The sequence below is a fragment of the Lissotriton vulgaris genome, chromosome 12 (assembly GCF_964263255.1).
Source record: "Lissotriton vulgaris chromosome 12, aLisVul1.2, whole genome shotgun sequence".
NCBI classification, from domain to species: Eukaryota; Metazoa; Chordata; class Amphibia; order Caudata; family Salamandridae; genus Lissotriton; species Lissotriton vulgaris.
The window spans coordinates 770674538-770701757 of record NC_141700.1 but is presented as its reverse complement, the minus strand read 5'-3'; the positions used below and the strand labels follow the sequence as shown (position 1 = coordinate 770701757).

The window sequence follows — 27220 nt, the reverse complement described above, 5'->3', positions numbered from 1 at the left end:
TCTTGCTTGCTGCTCCCTAAAATGGTCACCCCTGACAAGCGATAGAATCTGGTTAGCGGTGCAGATAACATGGCCGATCTGATGCTGTTGGAACTACGTGACAAACACACAGGAGATCTCTGCAGGGCCGCGCACAACCCAGATTAGCTCAGCACGGCCAACGGGCTGAGATTTAATAAACTTAGGGGCGGATGTACGAACGGTTTTTGCGGTTCTAAATGGGAATTTGGCCCGTTTGCGACCACAAAATAGGTCAGCCCCATGAAAAAACCATATTTTATGAGTCACTAATTTATTAGCGACTCGCAAAATATGGTTTGCAACTTGCTATTAGAAAGCGGCGTGCATAGTTAAATTCATATATATCACTATGGCTGTGGCAAGATCATTAATTCTTCAAAATTGGCGATCGCAATATTGCCCCAACATACATGAATGGCGTTATAAAATGCAAAAAGTTAGAAACAGCGAACAAGTGTATGCTCAAAGAGTGGGGTCGATTCGGAAGTTCGAGAAAATATGGGGTTCATTCTGTATTGATGTTAATTAAGCCTGAGGGCATATAGGTTTTTTTTTTTTCTTTTCTACTTTGTGTTCCCCTATCTCCCTTCAGTATTTATCTTCATTGCTCAAATTTATCAAATTTACTGTCATGGTGATATGTGTGCTTTCTAATTTTTGATGTTCTGTGTACATTCGGGTTAATTAACGTTATGCTTTTCTGTGTCCAAGACTTCAATAAAAAATATTTTAAAAAAAAATAAAAAAAAGAAAGCGGCGTGCCAAAAGCGTCCTTTCCTAAAAGAGAGTTTCACACATTTGTATGATTGTTTCGCAACTGCATTTGAGGTCGCAAAACACTCGCAGTTTACCACCCTTTTCAAAAGGATGGTAAGCCACTCGCAAACAGGAAGGGGCCCCAGGGGACCACTTCCTCTTTGTAAAAGGGTGCAAAAATATTTTTTAAGAGCCAACAGTGGTCCCAGAGACCATTGCCTGCTCTTAAAAAATGAAACTGAAAAGTTTCATTTTTCGTTTTTAAATACATCCCATTTTCCTTTAAAGGAAAACGGGCTGTTTTTTTTTTTATTGCTTTATTGCAAAAGCAGTCACAGACATGGTGGTCAGCTGACCCCAGCAGACCACCATCTCTTCGAGTGCTGGCCATTTCCAATGGGGTCGCAAATTACGCCTGACTCATGAATATTAATGAGGCATGCAATTTGCGACCTCACTGGGAATCACAAACAGTGTCTGAGACACTTTTGTACATTGTATTTAGCGAGTCACAAATTGCAAGTCGCAATTTGATGCAATTTGCGACTCGCTAAATAGCAGCGTCATACACCTGGCCCTAAATATTCTCCTACATGGTTGCAGTGCAGGTACCAGACAGTACATGAATTCTGGTATCCTCCTGCAGTGCGTAGGAAGCACCTGGACGGCAGTACCGATGATACTGCAGGCAGCTCTTCTGGAATCACATGCGGAAACCGGAACAGGATACGTGGATGGCCTCCCTCACACTGGGTCCACCAGGTGCAGGAACGTCACCACTAAAAAGACGAGACACGCGCTCGTATGATAAGTTTTATTTACACTTCAAGCACAGGGTACAAGCCGGCAGCAACGGCCTCCCATGGAATGTCCCACTTACCCCCTGCAACTCATGGCATGCTCCGACTCTCATGAGCATTGGAACGGTGGCAGGCGAGTTCCCAGCAGCTACCCATCGCCTAAAGTGCTGCTCTGCCTCGTCAAGGCTATCAGGTGAATGTATGACGTTACAACGCATACATTTACAATGCATGCCTTTACAACGCAGTTTTTACATCGCAACATCCTTTACAACCCATTGTTTTACATAGCATGTCATTACATCGCAGTTTCAGAAATACCTTTACAACGCATTCCATTACATTGCATTATGCCTTTACAACGCAAACCATTACAATGCATACCATTACATTGCATTTAAGGTAAGTGTTGGATAGTGTAGGGGTAATAATCACTATTCTAACTCCAGGGGGTGCAACAGTAGGGTAAGTGTTGGATAGTGTAGGGGTACCATGTATTGAAATGGTATGCGTTGCAATGACTTGCGATGTAATGCCTGCATTGTAGTGACATGCATTGTAATGACGTGTTGTAGTGACATGCAATGTAATAGCTGCGTTGTAATGTCATGCGATGTAAAGGATGTTGTGATGTAATGACTGTTATGTAAAGCTAGTGCGATGTAATGACTGCGTTGTAAAGGTTGTTTCCCCTTTCAGGCACTATATAAATCCACTACAGTGAGATTCAATAGATTCGTTGCCGAGCATATGTTTATAGTCTCAGGTATGCCCTCGTTGGACATCTCACGGGTTCATCAGGCATGTGCGCGTTGGACAACAGTAGGTATGTGTATTGGTTTCTTGTTGGACAGCACTCAGGACTCACTCAAGTATGCACTACTTCAACAGTACGAGGAAAAGTAACTCAAATACGGGCCTGTTAGACAATAGAGGGTATGTCAGTGTTTTATTTATGTAACTCTGTGAGTGCCCAGCTATGTTGTTGCTGGACAGCATTCAATGGTGTTATTTTCATGTTGGACAGCAGAAGGTGCTTGGTTTATTTTCTTGTTGGACAGTATTTGCTGAGTTACCTCTACTTGGAAAGCATTAAGTGCTGGCCTCTAGTTTGGGTTTATAGGTCGGCATTCACTAGTATTGGTTACTTTCTTTTTGGACAGCATCAGGTGAGGTTCTGGTGTTTTGTGGACCTTTGCTGCCTGCATCAAGAGAATCAGTCAAGAGTCTCGTATTCACTTTTACGACCACCCCCATATCCAAGCGTTGAAAGACTTTTAACCGAACCCAACAAAAGTCCAGAAATAAATCAAGGAGGCTGAGAGGAGGCAGGGTTCCCTGGCAGTCGCGAACACGATCTGTTGGAAACAATGCTCCTCGGCTGCAACCTTTCCAGCTTTCTCTCCTCGTCTGAGTCACCGCGGCTAGGTAATCGCTGCTCTATAGAACCGGGCACGAGCGGCCTACTGCTGCCTCTTACCGCCTCCTCCACACTCTCCCACTTTCACATTGCACATTTCCTGTATGTTCCTCACTCAGCCCACTTCCGGCCGCGCTCCTAACATGGCAGTCCTTCCTGTATCCCCCTTCCTTCGCTCCCGAGGGGAGTCTCGGAGCTCTGGAGCCCTGCGGTGGGTATGGTTTTGGGCTGCCTTCAGTCAACCTGGGCTGTCGTGGGCGATGTATTTTTAGTTTGGCTGGTGGGTGGCACTTTCGTATGCAAAGGATCACTGACCAGCGTGACACCGCTCTTACTGACCACCAGCAAAGTAAAAACCATGGCCAGGCAGCGGATGCGCATCACGAGCACTGCTTCCGGTGATCACCACCCCCTTACAAGCAGAGGTTGAAGTGGGCAGGGTCTGTTGGGAACGACGTCCCCCGTCTTTTTTTTCGTTACAGTGAGAGCTCCCAAATTTGTGTTTAAAAAAACGACCATTACAGTTCCCAAACTCTTGTGGTGTGTGTGTGTGTGTGCATGTGCGTGTGTGTGCGTGTATAACAAATGCCAACGTGCACTGGGATGTATATAAAACTCAATGTTCTAGCAATGTCCCTGATTCTTCAGCATGGCACCCTGGGGCACAGTTCCCATACCCTTGTTGTGCACTTCAACCTCTGTATATGTATAACAAAACAAATGCCAACGTGCACTGGAATGTATATGAAACTCAATGTTTTACCAATGTCCCTGATTCACCTAGGGCACAGGGCTCATCCAACACCCTCCACCTCCCCGCACCCCCCCCCCACCCCCACCCCCACGGCCCATCGCTGGCTCTGACACCTGTTGCTGCACACCTGGCGCGCGTGGCCTGAGAACGGATGGGCACAGATGCCTCCCTCCCCTTCCACGCACCCCCCGCGGGCACGTGATCGTCCCTGGGGGCCCAGCGCGCGCCTCGGGGAGAGGGAGCCGGGGGCGCCAGGGCGGGAGACCCAGCTCCGCCGCCCCGTCCGCACCTGGCCAATCGGCTGCTGGGAGGAAGCGCCCACCAGCCTCATCGCCGGACTACTTCCGGGTCGAGCGCTCCCGGCGGCGCGCGTGCGCCCGTCACGTGCCGCACCTGTCCGCATGGCCAGTGCAGGCCCAGGGGCGCGCGCTCTCGGGGTCCAGGGGAGGAAGGCAGCCCCTGGCTGGGCAAGATGGGGGAGGGAGGGGAGAGAAAGGAAGGAAGAAGAAAGCAAGGGGGCTCTCAGGACCGAAGGAAAGATAAGGGCCTGGAGGGGTCAAACCAGGGGGTGAAACAGGCCATCTCTGGACCAGAAGCCACTGGGGTTCAGGGAGAGAGGGGGAGCTGAAAGCAGACCCCCTCAGGCCCATCGAAGACTGGGTAGCACTCGCCTCAGAGCCCCTCCAGAGCAGAAACCAGGGGCTCCCAGGACGACGGTGTGGCAGGGGCTCTGGGGGCAGAGGTGTCCCAAACATTGTAGGTCAGGACCACTGGGGAAATGATGTCTCGTGCAGTGCAGCTTTAGTTCCATGGAGAGAGGAGGCTCATGCAGAAAGGGTTCAACGTCATGGAGGCAACCACAGAGCAGGGTCAGTACCATGAACAGAGGAGGCAGAGAGGGTTCAGTACCATGGAGAGAGGAGGCAGAGAGGGTTCAGTACCATGGAGAGAGGGGGCAGGGCAGGTTCAGTACCATGGAGAAAGGAGGCAGAGAGGGTTCAGTACCATGGAGAAAGGAGGCAGAGAGGGTTCAGTACCATGGAGAGAGGGGGCAGGGCAGGTTCAGTACCATGGAGAGAGGAGGCAGAGAGGGTTCAGTACCATGGAGAGAGGAGGCAGAGAGGGTTCAGTCCCATGGAGAGAGGAGGCAGAGAGGGTTCAGTACCATGGAGAGAGGGGGCAGGGCAGGTTCAGTACCATGGAGAGAGGAGGCAGAGCAGGTTCAGTCCCATGGACGGAGGAGGCAGGGCAGGTTCAGTACCATGGAGAGAGGAGGCAGAGCAGGTTCAGTAGTACCATGGAGAGAGGAGGCAGAGCAGGTTCAGTACCATGGAGAGAGGAGGCAGAGCAGGTTCAGTACCATGGAGAGAGGAGGCAGAGCAGGTTCAGTCCCATGGACAGAGGAGGCAGAGCAGGTTCAGTACCATGGAGAGAGGAGGCAGAGCAGGTTCAGTACCATGGACAGAGGAGGCAGAGCAGGTTCAGTCCCATGGACAGAGGAGGCAGAGCAGGTTCAGTACCATGGAGAGAGGAGGCTGGGCAGGTTCAGTACCATGGAGAGAGGAGGCTGGGCAGGTTCAGTACCATGGAGAGAGGGGGCAGGGCAGGTTCAATACCATAGAGAGAGGAGGCAGAGCAGGTTCAGTACCATGGACAGAGGAGGCAGAGCGGGTTCAGTACCATGGACAGAGGAGGCTGGGCAGGTTCAGTACCATGGAGAGAGGGGGCAGGGCAGGTTCAATACCATAGAGAGAGGAGGCAGAGCAGGTTCAGTACCATGGAGAGAGGAGGCAGGGCAGGTTCAGTACCATGGACAGAGGAGGCAGAGCGGGTTCAGTACCATGGAGAGAGGAGGCAGAGCAGGTTCAGTACCATGGAGAGAGGAGGCAGAGCGGGTTCAGTACCATGGACAGAGGAGGCAGAGCGGGTTCAGTACCATGGACAGAGGAGGCAAGGCAGGTTCAGTACCATGGAGAGAGGAGGCTGGGCAGGTTCAGTACCATGGAGAGAGGGGGCAGGGCAGGTTCAGTACCATAGAGAGAGGAGGCAGAGCAGGTTCAGTACCATGGACAGAGGAGGCAGAGCGGGTTCATAGGAGAGGATAGTCACTGGTAGCGAGGTTTCAGTACCCTGGAGAGAGGAGGCTCATGCAGAGCAGGTTCAGTACCACCGAGAGAGGTCGCAGGCAGAGCCGGTTCAAGAACACGCAGAGTGGAGCTCAAGCAGTTCAGGGCCAGGCCCAGTGAAAACACTGACACTGCTGGGTCAGGAAAGGGATGAGAGACAGGCACTGCTAGCTACATACCATGGCGAGAGACAGGCACTGCTGGCTACATACCATGGAGAGAGACAGGCACTAATGGCAACATACCATGGAGAGAGACAGGCACTGCTAGCTACAAACCATGGAGGGAGACAGGCACTGCTGACTACATACCATGGAGAGAGACAGGCACTAATGGCAACATACCATGGAGAGAGACAGGCACTGCTAGCTACAAACCATGGAGGGAGACAGGCACTGCTGACTACATACCAAGGAGAGAGACAGGCACTGCTGGCTACATACCATGGAGAGAGAAAGGCACTGTTGGCTCAGAACAGTGGTGAGAGACAGACACTGCTGGCTCAGGACAGTGATAATTGACAGACACTGCTGGCTCAGGGCTGTGGTAAGAGACAGACACTGCTGGTTCAGTACAGTGGTAAGAGACAGGCACTGCTGGCTCAGGACAGTGGTAATTGACAGGCACTGCTGGCTCAGGACAGTGGTAATTGACAGGCACTGCTGGCTCAGTACAGTGGTAAGAGACAGACACTGCTGGCTCAGTACAGTGGTAATTGACAGGCACTCCTGGCTCAGTACAGTGGTAAGAGACAGACACTGCTGGCTCAGTACAGTGGTAAAAGGCAGGCACTGCTGGCTCAGTACAGTGGTAAGAGACAGGCACTGCTGGCTCAGTACAGCGGTAAGAGGCAGGCACTGCTGGCTCAGCACAGTGGTAGGAGACAGGCACTGCTGGCTCAGTACAGTGGTAAGAGACAGGCACTGCTGGCTCAGTACAGTGGTAGGAGACAGGCACTGCTGACTCAGTACAGCGGTAAGAAGCAGGCACTGCTGGCTCAGTACAGCGGTAAGAAGCAGGCACTGCTGGCTCAGTACAGCGGTAAGAAGCAGACACTGCTGCCTCAGTACAGTGGTAAGATGCAGGCACTGCTGCCTCAGTACAGTGGTATAACGCAGGCACTGCTGGCTCAGTACAGTGATAAGAAGCAGGCCCTGCCCGCTCACTACACCTGTAAGATGCAGGCACTACCGGCTCAGTACGGTGGTAACGAGCAGGCACTGCTGGCTCGGTACAGTGGTAAGAGGTAGGCAAGGCCGGCTCAGTACAGTGGTAAAACGCAGGCACTGCTGGCTCAGTACAACAGTAAGAAGCAGGCCCTGCCGGCTCAGTACAGTGGTAAGAGGCAGGCATTGCCGGCTCAGTACAGGGGTAAGAGGCAGGCACTGCCAGCTTAGTACAGTGGTAAGAGACAGGCACTGCTGGTTCAGTACAGTGGTAAGACGCAGGCACTACTGGCTCAGTACGGTGGTAAGATGCAGGCACAGCTGGCTCAGTACAGCGGTAAGAGACAGGCACCGCAGCTCAGTACAGCGGTAAGAGGCAGACCCTGCAGGCTCAGTACAGCGGTAAAAAGCAGACACTGCTGGCTTAGTACAGTGGTAAGGAGCAGGCACTGCCGGTTCAGTACAGTGGTAAGACGCAGGCACTACTGGCTCAGTACGGTGGTAAGATGCAGGCACAGCTGGCTCAGTACAGCGGTAAGAGACAGGCACCGCAGCTCAGTACAGCGGTAAGAGGCAGACCCTGCAAGACACTGCTGGCTTAGTACAGTGGTAAGGAGCAGGCACTGCCGGTTCAGTACAGTGGTAAGACGCAGGCACTACTGGCTCAGTACGGTGGTAAGATGCAGGCACAGCTGGCTCAGTACAGCGGTAAGAGACAGGCACCGCAGCTCAGTACAGCGGTAAGAGGCAGACCCTGCAGGCTCAGTACAGCGGTAAAAAGCAGACACTGCTGGCTTAGTACAGTGGTAAGGAGCAGGCACTGCCAGCTCAGTCCACTGGTAATATGCAGGCACTGCCGGCTCAGTACAGCGGTAAGAAGCAGGCACTGCCCGCTCAGTACAGTGGTAAGAGGCAGGCACTGTTGCCTCAGTACAGTGGTAAGAGACAGGCACTGCTGGCTTAGTACAGTGGTAAGGAGCAGGCACTGCTGGCTCAGTACAGTGGTAAGGAGCAGGTACTTCTGGTTCAATGCAATGGTAAGAAGCAGGCACTGCCGGCTCAGTACAATGGTAAGAGGCAGGCACTGCCGGCTTAGAACAGCAGTAAAAAGCAGACATTGCCAGCTCAGTACAGTGGTAAGAAGCCGGTACTGCCAGCTCAGTACAGTGGTATGACGCAGGCACTGCCGGCTCAATACGGCGGTATGACACAGGCACAGCTGGCTCAGTACAGTGGTAAGAAGCAGGCACTACTGGCTCAGTACAGTGGTAAGAAGCAGGCACTATAGGCTCAGTACAGTGGTAAGAAGCAGGCACTACAGGCTCAGTACAGTGGTAAGAAGCAGGCACTGCCAGCTAAGTACAGTGGTAAGAAGCAGGCACTACAGGCTCAGTACAGTGGTAAGAAGCAGGCACTACAGGCTCAGTACAGTGGTAAGAAGCAGGCACTACAGGCTCAGTACAGTGGTAAGAAGCAGGCACTACAGGCTCAGTACAGTGGTAAGACGCAGGCACTTCTGGCTCAGTACAGCGATAAGAAGCAGGCCCTGCCGGCTCACTACACCTGTAAGATGCAGGCACTACCGGCTCAGTACGGTGGTAAGGAGCAGGCACTGCTGGCTCGGTACAGTGGTAATAGGCAGGCAAGGCTGCCTCAGTACAGTGGTAAAACGCAGGCACTGCTGGCTCAGTACAACAGTAAGAAGCAGGCCCTGCCGGCTCAGTACAGTGGTAAGAGGCAGGCACTGCCGGTTCAGTACAGTGGTAAGACGCAGGCACTACTGGCTCAGTACGGTGGTAAGATGCAGGCACAGCTGGCTCAGTACAGCGGTAAGAGACAGGCACCGCAGCTCAGTACAGCGGTAAGAGGCAGACCCTGCAGGCTCAGTACAGCGGTAAAAAGCAGACACTGCTGGCTTAGTACAGTGGTAAGGAGCAGGCACTGCCAGCTCAGTACAGTGGTAAGACGCAGGCACTACTGGCTCAGTACGGTGGTAAGATGCAGGCACAGCTGGCTCAGTACAGCGGTAAGAGACAGGCACCGCAGCTCAGTACAGCGGTAAGAGGCAGACCCTGCAGGCTCAGTACAGCGGTAAAAAGCAGACACTGCTGGCTTAGTACAGTGGTAAGGAGCAGGCACTGCCGGTTCAGTACAGTGGTAAGACGCAGGCACTACTGGCTCAGTACGGTGGTAAGATGCAGGCACAGCTGGCTCAGTACAGCGGTAAGAGACAGGCACCGCAGCTCAGTACAGCGGTAAGAGGCAGACCCTGCAGGCTCAGTACAGCGGTAAAAAGCAGACACTGCTGGCTTAGTACAGTGGTAAGGAGCAGGCACTGCCAGCTCAGTCCACTGGTAATATGCAGGCACTGCCGGCTCAGTACAGCGGTAAGAAGCAGGCACTGCCCGCTCAGTACAGTGGTAAGAGGCAGGCACTGTTGCCTCAGTACAGTGGTAAGAGACAGGCACTGCTGGCTTAGTACAGTGGTAAGGAGCAGGCACTGCTGGCTCAGTACAGTGGTAAGGAGCAGGTACTTCTGGTTCAATGCAATGGTAAGAAGCAGGCACTGCCGGCTCAGTACAATGGTAAGAGGCAGGCACTGCCGGCTTAGAACAGCAGTAAAAAGCAGACATTGCCAGCTCAGTACAGTGGTAAGAAGCCGGTACTGCCAGCTCAGTACAGTGGTATGACGCAGGCACTGCCGGCTCAATACGGCGGTATGACACAGGCACAGCTGGCTCAGTACAGTGGTAAGAAGCAGGCACTACTGGCTCAGTACAGTGGTAAGAAGCAGGCACTATAGGCTCAGTACAGTGGTAAGAAGCAGGCACTACAGGCTCAGTACAGTGGTAAGAAGCAGGCACTGCCAGCTAAGTACAGTGGTAAGAAGCAGGCACTACAGGCTCAGTACAGTGGTAAGAAGCAGGCACTACAGGCTCAGTACAGTGGTAAGAAGCAGGCACTACAGGCTCAGTACAGTGGTAAGAAGCAGGCACTACAGGCTCAGTACAGTGGTAAGACGCAGGCACTTCTGGCTCAGTACAGCGATAAGAAGCAGGCCCTGCCGGCTCACTACACCTGTAAGATGCAGGCACTACCGGCTCAGTACGGTGGTAAGGAGCAGGCACTGCTGGCTCGGTACAGTGGTAATAGGCAGGCAAGGCTGCCTCAGTACAGTGGTAAAACGCAGGCACTGCTGGCTCAGTACAACAGTAAGAAGCAGGCCCTGCCGGCTCAGTACAGTGGTAAGAGGCAGGCACTGCCGGCTCAGTACAGTGGTAAGAGGCAGGCACTGCCGGCTTAGTACAGTGGTAAGAGGCAGGCACTGCCGGCTCAGTACAGTGGTAAGACGCAGGCACTACTGGCTCAGTACGGTGGTAAAACGCAGGCACAGCTGGCTCAGTACAGCGGTAAGAGACAGGCACCACAGCTCAGTACATCGGTAAGAGGCAGACCCTGCAGGCTCAGTACAGCGGTAAAAAGAAGGCACTGCTGGCTCAGTACTGTGGTAAGGAGCAGGCACTTATGGCTCAGTACAGCGGTAAGAAGCAGGCACTGCCAGCTCAGTCCACTGGTAATATATAGGCACTGCTGGCTCAGTACAGCGGTAAGAAGCACGCACTGCCGGCTCAGTACAGTGGTAAGAGGCAGGCACTGTTGCCTCAGTACAGTGGTAAGAAACAGGCACTGGTGGCTCAGTACAGTGGTAAGAGACAGGCACTGCTGGCTTAGTACAGTGGTAAGGAGCAGGCACTGCTGGTTCAGTACAGTGGTAAGGAGCAGGTACTTCTGGTTCAGTGCAATGGTAAGAAGCAGGCACTGCTGGCTCAGTACAATGGTAAGAGGCAGGCACTGCCGGCTTAGAACAGCAGTAAAAAGCAGACATTGCCGGCTCAGTACAGTGGTAAGAAGCCGGCACTGACAGGTCAGTACAGTGGTATGACGCAGGCACTGCCGGCTCAATACCGCGGTATGACACAGGCACAGCTGGCTCAGTACAGTGGTAAGAAGCAGGCACTACAGGCTCAGTACAGTGGTAAGAAGCAGGCACTACAGGCTCAGTACAGTGGTAAGAAGCAGGCACTACCAGCTCAGTACAGTGGTAAGAAGCAGGCACTGTCGGCTCAGTGCAGTGGTAAGAAGCAGGCACTACAGGCTCAGTACAGTGGTAAGAAGCAGGCACTGCAGGCTCAGTACAGTGGTAAGATGCAGGCACTGCCGGCTCAGTACAGTGGTAAGTCGCAGGCACTGCCGGCCCAGTGCAGTGGTAAGCTGGGCAGTATAGGTTCACATTACGGGCAGAGAAAGCCCGGGCAGTGCAGGTTCACGTCCATGGGCAGAGGAAGCTGGTATGGGCAGGTAAAGGGCCCTGAGCTTGGGCGCTGGGACAGAGAGGTGCAGTGTCTGGCCAGTGGAGTTTGTCCAGGCATGTAAAGGGCCCTGGGCAGGGAAGCGGGCGCAGAGAGGTGCATTTTCCGGGCAGTGGAAGCTGGCCAGAGCAGGTATATGGCACTGAGAACGGGAAACGGAGGTAGAAATGTGCAGTGTCCGGGCAGTGAAGGCTGGTCGGGGCAGGAACAGGGTTCTGAGCATGGGAAGCGGGGGCAGAGAGGTGCAGTGTCCGGGCAGTGAAAGCTGGTCGGGCAGGAACAGGGTTCTGAGCACGGAAAGCGGAGGTGGAGGGGTGCAGTGTCCGGGCAGGGAGCTGGCCAGGGCAGGTATAAGGCCCTGAGCGGTATACACCTGTTACAACGCAACTTTTACAACTACCTACTATTACAACGCAACTTTTACAACGCATACCATTACAACGCATTGCGCTGGGGGGCGCTCTAGGATAGGGAATAAGTATAATTTACTATCCAACACCTTCCCTAGTGTCCACGGGGACTGGAGTTAGAATAGTAAATTATACTTACCACTATCCAGCACCTCAAAGCGCTATGCGTTGTAATGGTATGCGTTGTAATGGTATGCGTTGTAACATGGTACATCCCCCTGAGCATGGAAGCAGGGCAGAGAGGTGCAGTGTCCGGGCAGGGAGCTGGCCAGAGCAGGTGTAAGGCCCTGCCATGGAAGCAGGGCAGAGAGGTGCAGTGTCTGGGCAGTGGAAGCTGGCCAGGGCAGGTATGGGCCCTGAGCATGGAAGCAGGGCATCGAGGGGCAGTGTCCGGGCAGTGGAAGCTGGCCAGGGCAGGTATGGGCCCTGAGCATGGAAGCGGGGGCAGAGAGGTGCAGTGTCCGGGCAGTGGAAGCAGGGCGGGTATAGGGCCCAGAGCATGGAAGCAGGGCAGAGAGGTGCAGTGTCCGGGCAGTGGATGCGGGTGCAGAGAGGTGCAGTGCCCGGGCAGTGGAAGCTGGCTGGGGCAGGTATGAGTCCTGAGCATGAAAGCGGGGGTGGAGGGGTGCAGTGTCCGGGCAGTGGAAGCTGGCCAGGGCAGGTATGGGCCCTGAGCATGGAAGCAGGGCATCGAGGTGCAGTGTCCGGGCAGTGGAAGCTGGCCAGGGCAGGTATGGGTCCTGAGCATGGAAGCGGGGTCAGAGAGGTGCAGTGTCCGGGCAGTGGAAGCAGGGCAGAGAGGTGCAGTGTCCGGGCAGTGGAAGCAGGGCGGGTATAGGGCCCTGAGCATGGAAGCGGGGGCAGAGAGGTGCAGTGCCCGGGCAGTGGAAGCTGGCCAGGACAGGTATGGGCCCTGAGCATGGAAGCGGGGTCAGAGAGGTGCAGTGTCCGGGCAGTGGAAGCAGGGCAGAGAGGTGCAGTGTCCGGGCAGTGGAAGCTGGCCAGGGTAGGTATAGGGCCCTGAGCATGGAAGCAGGACAGAGAGGTGCAGTGTCCGGGCAGTGGAAGAAGGGCAGGTATAGGGCCCTGAGCATGGAAGCGGGGGCAGAGAGGTGCAGTGCCCGGGCAGTGGAAGCTGGCCAGGGCAGGTATGGGCCCTGAGCATGGAAGCAGGGCAGAGAGGTGCAGTGTCCGGGCAGTGGAAGAAGGGCAGGTATAGGGCCCTGAGCATGGAAGCGGGGGCAGAGAGGTGCAGTGCCCGGGCAGTGGAAGCTGGCCAGGGCAGGTATGGGCCCTGAGCATGGAAGCAGGGCAGAGAGGTGCAGTGTCCGGGCAGTGGAAGAAGGGCAGGTATAGGGCCCTGAGCATGGAAGCGGGGGCAGAGAGGTGCAGTGTCCGGGCAGTGGAAGCGGGGGCAGAGAGGTGCAGTGCTGGGGCAGTGGAAGCAGGGCTGGGGCAGGTATGAGTCCTGAGCATGGAAGCGGAGGTGGAGAGGTGCAGTGCCCGGGCAGTGGAAGCTGGCCAGGGCAGGTATAGGGCCCTGAGCATGGAAGCAGGACAGAGAGGTGCAGTGCCCGGGCGGTGGAAGCTGGCTGGGGCAGGTATGGGCCCTGAGCATGGAAGCAGGACAGAGAGGTGCAGTGCCCGGGCAGTGGAAGCTGTCTTGGGGCAGGTATGGGTCCTGAGCATGGAAGCGGGGGCAGAGAGGTGCAGTGCCCGGGCAGTGGAAGCTGGCTTGGGGCAGGTATGGGTCCTGAGCATGGAAGCAGGGCAGAGAGGTGCAGTGTCCGGGCAGGCAGCTGGCCAGGGCAGGTATAAGGCCCTGAGCATGGAAGCAGGGCAGAGAGGTGCAGTGCCCGGGCAGTGGAAGCTGGCTTGGGGCAGGTATGGGTCCTGAGTATGGAAGCAGGGCAGAGAGGTGCAGTGCCCGGGCAGTGGAAGCAGGGCTGGGGCAGGTATGGGCCCTGAGCATGGAAGCGGGGGCAGAGAGGTGCAGTGCCCGGGCAGTGGAAGCAGGGCAGGTATGGGCCCTGAGCATGGAAGCGGGGGCAGAGAGGTGCAGTGTCCGGGCAGTGGAAGCAGGGCAGGTATGGGCCCTGAGCATGGAAGCGGAGGTGGAGAGGTGCAGTGTCCGGGCAGTGGAAGCAGGGCAGAGAGGTGCAGTGTCCGGGCAGTGGAGGCAGGGCTGGGGCAGGCTCAATTCAGTACACCGGACAGAGGCCTTAAAAGCACCTGACAGGTCTGGACCGTAAATACCCATTTTTGGGGTGCCGAGGCTCTTTGGGGGGCTCCAACGCTATGGAGCGGGTCAGCCGAGTGTAGAATGGGTTACCATGGAAAAGCTGGGGGGGGGGGGTTACAAGAGGAGCTCCGCCCCCGAGAACCACACACACACCTACCACAAGAGAAGGAACAACATGGCTAGGAGACCCCCAATGCAGCCACACGCAAAAGGAAAGCAGCGAAAGACCCCGGCTGCATCCACATTCAAGAAGGGAGGGGAGCAGGGGAGGGTAAGAAGTCCAAGGAAAGCCCCCCTCCCCCCACACATTCCAAACCAAGCCCCCCAGCACGCAGCCATCCTACCTTGGTGGTGACTATGCAGAGACAGTCCATTGTCCGTCGGCGGGGAGAGGAGGCTGGCTGGCGGCGAGGTGGCACATCCGAGAGCCCTACAGGAGCCCTCCGGCCTGGGCAAGCCTTCCTCGGCGCCTGGCAGTGCCACCCGCGCGCTCACCTTCTCCGGGAGCAAGTGGTTCTGCAGGTCTCGGGAGGGGGTGGGGGGTGAAGGGGAGGGGGACGTGTGTGTGTGACAGAGAGAGCTGGTCTGAGGAGAGGGAGAGAGATTGTGTGAGAGGTGCAGGGGAAGGAAGGAGGGAGGGGGGAGCGCAGAGAGAGAGAGAGGGAGGGCAGGAAGCAGGGGAGGGGGGAGAGGCAGAAAGAAGAAGAAGAAGGAGGCTGGGGGGGAGGAAGGGCCGGAGGAGAGCGCGAGGGGCTCACGGGCACGGTGTGAGTGCAGGGTGCATGCAGAAGGAAGCCCTTGCTGGGTCTGACAGTGAGTAAGGAAGGGAGGCGGGGAGGAGGGAAGGAAGCAAGGAGGGAGGGGTGGAGGGAAAGAGAGAGCGAGGGGGTGGGAGCCGCGGATCCCACGCGATGCTTCCTGGCATCGGAGATTCGGCCCAGGGGGTGGGGAGGGAGGAACACCCACATAAAACAAGATGCCAGGGGGGCGAGGGGGTCTATCCGGGGAGGCAGCAGCTTCCTGGGGGGCAGAGAGCCCCGGCCGCCCCAGCGAGAGAGGAAAGGGTGCGGGTGATTTGGGGGAGAAAGCCGGAGCGTCAAGGTTGAGGCAGAGAGGGGGCGAGGCGCGGATTAACTCGTTAAATGGTCGCTCCGCAGAGTGGGAACAGAGGAGACGCGGTTGAGGGTGGGGGGTGTTTGGGAGGATTGAAGATGGAAGATCTTGGATTCGGTCCAACGCTGGATAAAGCTCTCTAATCGTCAGCCAGCAGCCCCGTGGTCAGACGCGACCCCCCGCAGCTGCCCTCCCCGGGGAGCGGAGCCCCCCCAGACCGGGACTGTGAAGAGCCGGCCATGGTACCAAGCGCCCAGAGCGCATGCAAAGCGCCTTCGCGCTTCCGAGACGGGTGTTCGTTCCTAGCGCCTCGTTTTACCGACCTCTGGAGCACCAAGGGCAGAGCCAGGCCTGCCGGAAATGAACCCCCTGGCCTGCAGGTCGCACGCGCACACCCGGAAATGTGCAAAGGTGCACACGCATTCTGTAGGACGTCTGGCCAAGATCACAACAGGTGAGCTACAGGTTGCCTCCCTGCAGCAGGCGCATTGATCCCAGCGGCTGCATCACCTGGATCGGACCCTGCAGCTTGCAGTTTTAGGCTGCACAGCCCCCTGCAGTGGGTGTACTGATCACGGGTCGTTTTTACTGGACTGAAGCCTGCGACTTAAGGAGTAAGTGGCGCAAGCACACACAGCCGCCCGCAGCAGGTGCCTGGACCCGCGGGACTTACTAGGATGAAAACCCGTGGCCTGCTGGCTAAACTCAGCTCCATGGGCACGTGCCTAACCCCCCGAGACGTCTTGGATTGGAACCAGTGTCCTGCAGGCTAAACACAGCTCCCTGAGGCATGTGCAGGAACCCCCCGAGACGTCTTGGATTGGAACCAGTGTCCTGCAGGCTAAACTCAGCTCCATGGGCACGTGCAGGAACCCCCCGAGACGTCTTGGATTGGAACCAGTGTCCTGCAGGCTAAACACAGCCCCCTGAGGCATGTGCAGGAACCCCCTGAGCCGTCTTGGATTGGAACAAGTGTCCTGCAGGCTAAACACAGCTCCCTGAGGCATGTGCAGGAACCCCCTGAGCCTTCTTTGATTGGAACCAGTGTCCTGCAGGCTAAAGACAGCCCCCTGAGGCATGTGCAGGAACCCCCTGAGCCTTCTTGGATTGGAACCAGTGTCCTGCAGGCTAAACACAGCCCCCTGAGGCATGTGCAGGAACCCCCTGAGACGTCTTGGATTGGAACCAGTGTCCTGCAGGCTAAACACAGCTCCCTGAGGCATGTGCAGGAACCCCCTGAGCCTTCTTGGATTGGAACCAGTGTCCTGCAGGCTAAACACAGCCCCTGAGGCATGTGCAGGAACCCCCTGAGACGTCTTGGATTGGAACCAGTGTCTCGCAGGCTAAAGGCAGCTCCCTGAGGCATGTGCAGGAACCCCCCTGAGCCGTCTTGGATTGGAACCAGTGTCCTGCAGGCTAAACACAGCCCCTGAGGCATGTGCAGGAACCCCCTGAGACGTCTTGGATTGGAACCAGTGTCATGCAGGCTAAACACAGCCCCTGAGGCATGTGCAGGAACCCCCCTGAGCCGTCTTGGATTGGAACCAGTGTCCTGCAGGCTAAACACAGCCCCCTGGGGCATGTGCAGGAACCCCCCGAGACGTCTTGGATTGGAACCAGTGTCATGCAGGCTAAACACAGCCCCGGAGGCATGTGCAGGAACCCCCTGAGACGTCTTGAATTGGAACCAGTGTCCTGCAGGCTAAACACAGCTCCCTGAGGCATGTGCAGGAACCCCCCGAGACGTCTTGGATTGGAACCAGTGTCATGCAGGCTAAACACAGCCCCGGAGGCATGTGCAGGAACCCCCGAGACGTCTTGGATTGGAACCAGTGTCCTGCAGGCTAAACACAGCTCCCTGAGGCATGTGCAGGAACCCCCTGAGCCGTCTTGAATTGGAACCAGTGTCCTGCAGGCTAAACACAGCCCCTGAGGCATGTGCAGGAACCCCCTGAGACGTCTTGGATTGGAACCAGTGTCATGCAGGCTAAACACAGCTCCCTGAGGCATGTGCAGGAACCCCCTGAGCCTTCTTGGATTGGAACCAGTGTCCTGCAGGCTAAACACAGCCCCTGAGGCATGTGCAGGAACCCCCTGAGACGTCTTGGATTGGAACCAGTGTCTCGCAGGCTAAAGGCAGCTCCCTGAGGCATGTGCAGGAACCCCCCTGAGCCGTCTTGGATTGGAACCAGTGTCCTGCAGGCTAAACACAGCCCCTGAGGCATGTGCAGGAACCCCCTGAGACGTCTTGGATTGGAACCAGTGTCATGCAGGCTAAACACAGCCCCTGAGGCATGTGCAGGAACCCCCCTGAGCCGTCTTGGATTGGAACCAGTGTCCTGCAGGCTAAACACAGCCCCCTGGGGCATGTGCAGGAACCCCCCGAGACGTCTTGGATTGGAACCAGTGTCATGCAGGCTAAACACAGCCCCGGAGGCATGTGCAGGAACCCCCTGAGACGTCTTGAATTGGAACCAGTGTCCTGCAGGCTAAACACAGCTCCCTGAGGCATGTGCAGGAACCCCCCGAGACGTCTTGGATTGGAACCAGTGTCATGCAGGCTAAACACAGCCCCGGAGGCATGTGCAGGAACCCCCGAGACGTCTTGGATTGGAACCAGTGTCCTGCAGGCTAAACACAGCTCCCTGAGGCATGTGCAGGAACCCCCTGAGCCGTCTTGAATTGGAACCAGTGTCCTGCAGGCTAAACACAGCCCCTGAGGCATGTGCAGGAACCCCCTGAGACGTCTTGGATTGGAACCAGTGTCATGCAGGCTAAACACAGCCCCTGAGGCATGTGCAGGAACCCCCCTGAGCCGTCTTGGATTGGAACCAGTGTCCTGCAGGCTAAACACAGCCCCGGAGGCATGTGCAGGAACCCCCTGAGACGTCTTGAATTGGAACCAGTGTCCTGCAGGCTAAACACAGCTCCCTGAGGCATGTGCAGGAACCCCCCGAGACGTCTTGGATTGGAACCAGTGTCATGCAGGCTAAACACAGCCCCGGAGGCATGTGCAGGAACCCCCTGAGACGTCTTGAATTGGAACCAGTGTCCTGCAGGCTAAACACAGCTCCCTGAGGCATGTGCAGGAACCCCCCGAGACGTCTTGGATTGGAACCAGTGTCATGCAGGCTAAACACAGCCCCGGAGGCATGTGCAGGAACCCCCGAGACGTCTTGGATTGGAACCAGTGTCCTGCAGGCTAAACACAGCTCCCTGAGGCATGTGCAGGAACCTCCTGAGACGTCTTGGATTGGAACCAGTGTCCTGCAGGCTAAGCACAGCTCCCTGAGGCATGTGCAGGAACCCCCTGAGACGTCTTGGATTGGAACCAGTGTCCTGCAGGCTAAACACAGCTCCCCGAGGCATGTGCAGGAACCCCCTGAGACGTCTTGGATTGGAACCAGTGTCATGCAGGCTAAACTCAGCTCCATGGGCACGTGCAGGAACCCCCTGAGACGTCTTGGATTGGAACCAGTGTCCTGCAGGCTAAACACAGCCCCCTGAGGCATGTGCAGGAACCCCCTGAGAAGTCTTGGATTGGAACCAGTGTCCTGCAGGCTAAACACAGCTCCCTGAGGCATGTGCAGGAACCCCCTGAGACGTCTTGGAATGGAACCATTGTCCTGCAGGCTAAACAAAGCCCCTGAGGCATGTGCAGGAACCCCCTGAGACGTCTTGGAATGGAACCAGTGTCCTGCAGGCTAAACACAGCCCCTGAGGCATGTGCAGGAACCCCCTGAGACGTCTTGGATTGGAACCAGTGTCCTGCAGGCTAAACACAGCCCCTGAGGCATGTGCAGGAACCCCCTGAGACGTCTTGGATTGGAACCAGTGTCCTGCAGGCTAAACACAGCCCCTGAGGCATGTGCAGGAACCCCCTGAGACGTCTTGGATTGGAACCAGTGTCTCGCAGGCTAAACACAGCTCCCTGGGGCATGTGCAGGAACCCCCTGAGACGTCTTGGATTGGAACCAGTGTCCTGCAGGCTAAACACAGCCCCCTGAGGCATGTGCAGGAACCCCCTGAGACGTCTTGGATTGGAACCAGTGTCCTGCAGGCTAAACACAGCTCCCTGGGGCATGTGCAGGAACCCCCCCCCCCGACATCTTGGATTGGAACCAGTGTCCTGCAGGCTAAACACAGCTCCCTGGGGCATGTGCAGGACCCCCCCCCCCCCGAGACATCTTGGATTGGAACCAGTGTCCTGCAGGCTAAGCAGAGCTCCCTGAGGCATGTGCAGGAACCCCCTGAGACGTCTTGGATTGGAACCAGTGTCTTGCAGGCTAAACACAGCTCCCTGAGGCATGTGCAGGAACCCCCCGAGACGTCTTGGAATGGAACCAGTGTCCTGCAGGCTAAACACAGCTCCCTGGGGCATGTGCAGGAACCCCCCGAGACGTCTTGGATTGGAACCAGTGTCTCACAGGCTAAACACAGCTCCCTGGGGCATGTGCAGGAACCCCCTGAGACGTCTTGGATTGGAACCAGTGTCCTGCAGGCTAAACACAGCCCCCTGAGGCATGTGCAGGAACCCCCTGAGACGTCTTGGATTGGAACCAGTGTGCTGCAGGCTAAGCACAGCTCCCTGAGGCATGTGCAGGAACCCCCTGAGACGTCTTGGATTGGAACCAGTGTCCTGCAGGCTAGGCACAGCTCCCTGAGGCATGTGCAGGAACCCCCTGAGACGTCTTGGATTGGAACCAGTGTCCTGCAGGCTAAACACAGCTCCCTGAGGCATGTGCAGGAACCCCCTGAGACGTCTTGGATTGGAACCAGTGTCCTGCAGGCTAAACACAGCTCCCTGAGCCATGTGCAGGAACCCCCCGAGACGTCTTGGAATGGAACCAGTGTCCTGCAGGCTAAACACAGCCCCCCCCCCCGCCCCCCCCACTTCCCGGGGCAGGTGCAGGAACCACCTGAGACTTCTTGACTTGGAACCAGTGTCCTGCAAATTCCTTAGTTCCTAACAGCTTTCCGTCGATAGTGCATCCGTTTTGATATCCTATCGAGAGGTTAAAAAGTGGCATACAGGGCACACACATATTTTTGGACTGGGTGGTGTTGGTGAGAACCTGTGGCCTACAGGTGGCAGATTTGCTAGCCGATGTAGGTGCAGCAGGCTTTGAGCGGCCTGTGGAGCATTGACCTATAGTTTGTGCACATCTCTCTGCCGCAGGCGTGTTAACCCCCTGGGCTGGATTACTTTTTTATTGTGAGCAAAGCCTGTGACGTACAGGGTGCACACCGCTTGGCAAGGCATTAATCCCCACAGCTATCCTATCGGAACCGGAAGCTTTGACCTTTGCACTCTTCACATGGCCTTTCACCTCCTGACCATTTGTAATAGGACTGAAACATGTGACGTGCAAACTGCACAGGGTTCCCCAGAATGTAACCCCGCCCTCCCTGCTGCGCTCAGTCTGTCAGCCCCAGGTTACACACCAAAGGAACATGCCCGAAGCAACAGTCCCGCTCTGCTAATACTCTGAGACCCGCAGGTTCCTTACAAAGCTCTGCAGCAGGCACTCAGCCCTACGGTCTATTTTCCTGGCCCTGGAATCCGTGGCCAGCATGTTACACGCAGGGCTCTTCAGCAGGTGGATGCATTAACCCACCGAGCTCCCTGGCAGTGGCTGGGGCTGACTATCAAAGACATGGGGAAGCTGGAAGCCCCTCTAGCCCAGCTGACGGCGCGCGGGGCGGCCCACGCACGCACGTGCGTCTTACGCCCTGGGAACGCACGGGCGGCGGGGCTGCAGGGTCTCTGGCGTGGCACGTTGGCGGATCACGTGGCCTGCCGCCGGAGAGCTCTGGAGCCCCCGCGTATATGAGACACGTGAAGGAAGGAGAGCTGAGGTTTAAAGTGGAGGGCCGGGGTGGGGGTCTCCTGTGCCTCAAAGCTGCGTGGATAGAGGAGAGGAGAGGATGACATCAAAGAAGCGAAGATGGGGAGCAGGATGTGCGTGGGGGAGGGGGCTAGAGGGGTGGGAAACAGAGAAGAGAGGATGCATCACAAAAGTCTTATCCTGCTTGGCCTCCAACTCCCCAGAGCTAACGTTAGCTACAGGTCTGCAAAGCCTGGCCTGGACCGAGCGCTGCATCCCTTCCTACAGCTCACTTGCTGCAGGTAAGGAGCCCCAGTGTTGCACCATCATGTCCTGCCGTGCACCTGCAGGACGTCAAACACACCAAAGGTGATGGGAGGAATGCTTGCAATCTGTCTAACCCCTGGCAATCGTGTAGGTAGCATCCCAACCCATCCTTCTTTTGCCCAGCCTACTGCCTCAGCTTGGCCCCAGCCATATGCAAATTAGTCTTAACTCTGCTCCAATGGGAGCAACCAGCCCGAAGTTCCGGGCAGGGCCTCCCTGCACCAAGCAACCCAAGACCAGTTTTACCCTTATTGGCGCTTGTCAAGTGGGTGTTGCTTGGTTCCAGTGGTATGATGATCAAGGGATCCACATCTGGGCGTACGCGTGCAACTTAGTGTTACATCAACCATGTGAAAGGTGATGGCAAGTGTAGTATTCTTATTTATGTCATAGAACGGTTGCGGGTCATAGTAGAATGTATTGTTATACTGTTCTTAGAAGAGTTCTGGGGAGACGGTTGCACTTATGCTTACTCCTACTAGTGGTTGTCAAAAAATTTGGGGTATGTTTCTTTGATGCTATTAGGATATAGTTGTATACCTAATTCTTGTTGATGTGGCCAACCTAAAAATGTGTATCCATTTTAGGTTGGCAACATCAGCAAGAATTAGGTATAAAACTAGATCCTAATGCTTCTCCTTTAGTAAGTGTATTGTCTACAATAATGAGACGTATGTTAATAGCATCAAAGATACATACCCCAAAGTTTTTGACAACCACTAGTAGGAGTAACCATAAGTGCAACCATCTCCCCAGAACTCTCTCTTCCAACTCACCAAGAACAGTATAACCCTACATTCTACTATGACCCACAACCGTTCTAACTATGACACAAATAAGAATACTACAGCAGGAATGCTTGCAATAAGTCTAACCACTGGCAATCACTTGTGGTAGAATTTCAACCCATGTGTTCTGGATCGGGGAGGGCCTGACCTTGCAATTCGGGCTGGATTGTTCCTATTACAGCAGGCTCAAGACTGATTTAAACGTGGCTGGATACAAATTGAAGTGGCATGGTGGGTGAATAATAATGGCTTGGGATGCAGCCTGAGTAATTACCAGTGGCTGAGATTAATTCAAGCATTTCTTCAATCACTTTTTTTGTACACTTCAGCATCAAGCCCTAAGGCGGACAGTTATGCCCAGACGTGGCCACTGAACCACAGGTACCAAGTTATACGCAACTGATGAGCACCAATAAGGGAGAACCCGGTCCTAGGATGCTTGTTTTCGGTTCAGGGAGGACCTGGCCTGGCAGTTCGGGCTGGACTGTCCCCAGTGCAATTGGGGCAATGAATGAATGAAATGAAAATGGTTTTTGTAGAGCGCACATAGCTGCCCCGGGGCGTCCAAGCGCCGAGACTGAAGGTGCTATTTAGATGAGACATATAAGCCGGGGAGGTGCTCTACTTGTTGAACAGGAACGTTTTCAGTTGTTTACGAAAGGAGGTCAGTTCCGGATTGGACCTTAGGTATTGGGGGAGAGCATTCCACAGCTTGGCCACATTGAAGGAGAAAGAGCGACCTCCTGCTCTTATTCTCCTGATCTTCGACACTGTAGCCAAAAAGGCATGGGCTGAACGCAGTTGTCTGCTGGGGTGATACGGAGTGATTAGAGAGAGGTTGATTGCCGGGCCAATTGCCCAGAATGCCTGATGGGCGATACAAAGGGACTTAAAACAAATTCTCTCCCTAACAGGGAGCCAGTGTAGGTTTTTCAGCCCGGACTTAACAGATAGCCTGCGGGGGATTTGCAATAGCATACGGGCAGCACAATTTTGGATTATTTGCAATTTACGCAGAGTAAAATCAGGGGCTCCTAAATATAGAGCATTCCCGAAGTCCAAATGAGATTGCATCAGGCCCTGTATCACAGTTTGTTTTGTTTCAAAAGGTAACAGGGGGAGAATCTTTCTGAGGATTCTGAGGAGACCAAAGCAGGTGGCAGACAGTTTGGTTGCCTGATAGTCAAACGTCAGAGACTTATCTAACCATATTCCGAGGCTCTTTATGGTGTCCTTGGGTGTCGGTGGCAGACCCAGACAAGGGAGCCAGATCGAGTTGATAGAGACTGGAGCAGATCGGCCCAGCAACATAAGCTCAGTCTTGTCTCCATTGAGCTTGAGACAAGACTTGGTCATCCAGCTTTTGACTTTCTCTAGACAGCCCGCCAGATCCGCCCTGGCAGAGGAGCCATCCTCTTGAGCCAGAGAGACCACCAGCTGAGTATCGTCCGCATAGGTAATGACTTTTATTCCATATGGACGGATGATCTCAGCCAGCGGTCTCATGTAGATGTTAAATAACGGCGGGCTCAAAGATGAGCCCTGTGGGACTCCACAGCCCAAAGGTTTACTGGAGGAGATGGCATTTTCTTCATATACCTGAAAGGTTCTATTGCTCAGAAAAGATTTGAGCCACTCTAGAGCTCTGCCTGATATTCCTATATCTAGAAGACGCTGCACTAGGATTTTATGGTTTACCGTGTCAAATGCAGCGCTTAGATCGAGGAGGAGGACTGCCACCGATCCTCCTCGATCTAAGATTTTTCTGGTTTCCTCCGTAACCACCAGCAGAGCGGTCTCCGTCCCATGTTTTGCTAGCCCACGGAAGCAAAGAGATGGGACGGTAATTTTTAAGATTGTTAGTGTCCATATTGGGTTTTTTCACGAGTGCCCGCACCATGGCCTGTTTCCACGCAGGTGGAACAGTACTTGTGGAGATTGAGGCATTAAGTACTTTTGGCAAGTATGTGCATTACATTACAAGGAAAAGAAGAAGGGAGACTCCGAATATGTTTCATAAATGTGCACATGGCATCATATATTTGAAGTTACAAATGAAGGTACAGTTGTAGCATCACTGTAGGCATAGAATGCAAAGGCAGGCCGAATTGGACTTGGTGCACAATTGTGATCGTGACACAAATATGTGGCGACGCAAATGACAATGTGAAATCAGCGAGGAGGCCCAAGGTGACAAAAAATGTGAAATATATACAGTGAACTTTGTGGTTCAAAGGAATGATTTACAATATTAGTGTATGTAATAACTGAGCGATTTGATTGAACCACAGGGGTTTGGCGCCATTAGTTGCACTGAGGAGTCGACGACGTTTCGATCCTAGTCAGTCAGAATCATCTTCAGGACTGGGTAGCCGGGTGTGCAGTGCTGTGGGTCAGGCTAGGTGGAGAGAAAGGGGTTGAGGCCGGTTGAGGTGGAGTGCAGCGGGCAACGTCTGCAGGAGCTTGAGCCGGTGGATTGGGGGAGCGGGTGGGGGACATAGTCCCGGATTGGTGTGCGGTAGTGGTGGTAGTAATCCAAAATGGAGGGTGAGGATCTGCTGGGAACGATCTTGAGCCTCAAATTGTCCCTGGCATGGGTACGGACGGTTAACCCGTGATAATGGAGTCAATCCAAGTTGTAGGGCGACACTCAGGTCAGCGTGCGACCACCACAGTCGTGTGCAGTTCAGGGACCGCACACGATTGTGACGGTCTCACGCTGACCTGAGTTCACCGTCCGTACCCATGCCTGGGACAATGTGAGGCTCTAGATCGTTCCCGGCAGATCCTCGCCCTCTGTTTTGGATTACTACCACCGCTACTGCACACCAATCCGGGTGCACGTCGCGGCTCCCTGGTCATCCGCACCGAGCCCTCCATCCGACTTCAAAGAGGTCTAACACCCCAACCCTGCAGGACCCATTTTCCTCCTCAAGGACTCCCTACATCCACAGGAGCCTCCACACCTGACTTTGCCCCACACAAACAGCCTTCCCACCTGACCTGTGGACATGGGACCGTGTCCTCCACCCGCCCCCCAAGCCACTGGCTCAAGCTCCAGCAGACGTTGCCCGCTGCGCTCTGCCTCAACCTGCCTCAACCCCTTTCTCTCCACCCAGCCTGACCCACAGCACTGCCCACCCGGCTACCCAGTCCTGAAGATGATCCTGACTGACTAGGATCGAAACGTCGTCGACTCCTCAGTGCAACTAATGGCGCCAAACCTCTTGTGGTTCAATCAGATCGCTCAGTTAATACATACCCTAATATTGTAAATCATTCCTTTGAACCACAAGGTTCACTGTACATATTTCAAATTTTTTGTCACCTTGCGACTCCTCGCTGATTTCACATTGTCATTTGCATCGCCACACATTTGTGTCACCATCACAATTGTGCACCAAGTCCAATTCGGCCTGCCTTTGCATTCTATGCCTAAAGTGCTGCTACAACTGTACCTTCATTTGTAACTTCAAATATATCATGCCATGTGCACATTTATGAAACATATTCAGAGTCTCCCTTCTTCTTTTCCTTGTAATGTAATGCACATACTTGCCTAACTGACTCCCTTAATAATACCAGTTGAGATTTTGTTGTTTATTTTCGTTGAGATTAATTGAAGCATTTCATCCATCGCTTTTTGCATACTTCAGTCGCATGGCTAGTTGATCCCTGGGATACAAACGCACCTTTACTAAAGCACCTTAGTCCTGACGCCCACTGACTCCTGCTAGAGCACTATGTGCACTGCATATTTATTTGGAGTCCCATACCACATGTTTCACGACTTCATGAAGGTGCCATGAGAGAGGCTTCAGCCGCACACCCTCGGCTCGCCCATGCAAGGACTGTCTCTATACACAGTTTCATGATTAAATGTGGATCCAAAGATAATTTTCTCATTTACAGAATAGTGAAAGATGGTTTTTGCAAAAGTATTTGCAATAAACGTGCCATGGCACCCTCCCCACACTGCCCGATGGTATAGAAGACTAGAGAAACTCAAAAGAAGATGCAAAGTAGGTATTTTCATATTTTAAAAACATAAATACAGAAAGGGAAACATTCTTTTCGGTGTATAGTTATTTGTAAAAAATCAACAAATATTTAAAACGACCTTTAAATATAATGTAATGGCATTTTTTTAAAAACATCTTAGAATTTTATTCACAAGCCTCTTAACTCCTAAACAAAACAAACACTGGCAAAGCAAATAGGTCTGGCTTTAACGTGCCAACATGTGTCCCATGAAGAGCAGGGTCAAGACTGATCTGCATATGGCTGGGTCCAAACTGAGGTGACATGGTGAGCAAAAGAACGATGGGTTGGAGTGCTGCCGGAGCGATTACCAGTGGTTAGACCTATTGCAAGAAGCCTCACATCACCTTGGTGTGTTTGTTGCTAAAGACAGACATGAGCTGCGCTCGCACTCCCCTCACCCCCAGGGCACAGTCAATCAAGGCTTCAGGCTTTGCATCTTGCATTTTACTACATGTGGCTAGCTGCCTGGTCTTTGCATTTTCATGTACCTTGGCATCTTCTGTCTCAGGTTCAGCAGAGAGTCAGAAATAAACATAATGAGGTATAGCAGACAGTTGAGAAGTTGTAAAAATTAGTATCTCTTTCCCACTTGTCTAGATGGTAGCTCTTACATATGGGAAACCTCACCCACATTTCGTGGCCATGTGCTAATACTAACCCTGGGCGGTGAACTCCGCTCATGGAGTTTGCGGAGTTTTCTGCACTCCACGTTACGCAGAGCTCACGGAGTTCTGAAAAATTCTGCTCCGTGGAGCTGACAGATTTTGTTTCCTCATTCGCGTTTGTCAACGTCAAGTTGGCGACCGCTAGGGCGGAAAATCAACCTCCCGGCGAGATTTTTCCTGGTTCGCGATCGTCAACATCAAGTTAGCGAGCGAGAGCGTGGAAAATCAACAACCCGGTGAGATTTCTCAATGCAGGGGGATCAGTTTTGAAGTAAAAATCCACTCGAGCGGCAGAAAAGGATAGCAGCGCCCGCTTGCGCTGTGCATGGTGCTGTTTGCAATGATTGCACAGTGCAGACAAGCATCAGGCATTGTCCAATCATCACAAAT

At 54.3% G+C, this 27220-nt stretch overlaps 1 protein-coding gene across 2 annotated transcripts in view; it reads right to left on the bottom strand.

Annotated features, from left to right (window-relative positions):
- Positions 1-27220, bottom strand: part of DLG4 (discs large MAGUK scaffold protein 4) — a 704738-nt gene that overhangs the window by 578426 nt on the left and 99092 nt on the right. Inside the window, exon 1 of one of the 2 annotated variants that reach the window (XM_086946107.1) lies at positions 14410-14562. The exons of the other annotated variant lie outside the window; for it this stretch is intronic. Coding sequence (XP_086802233.1) covers positions 14410-14439 — 30 coding nt within the window. The 5' untranslated portion in view covers positions 14440-14562. Of the gene's footprint in view, positions 1-14409; positions 14563-27220 lie in introns of those variants that run through there. 2 annotated transcript variants of the gene reach the window in all.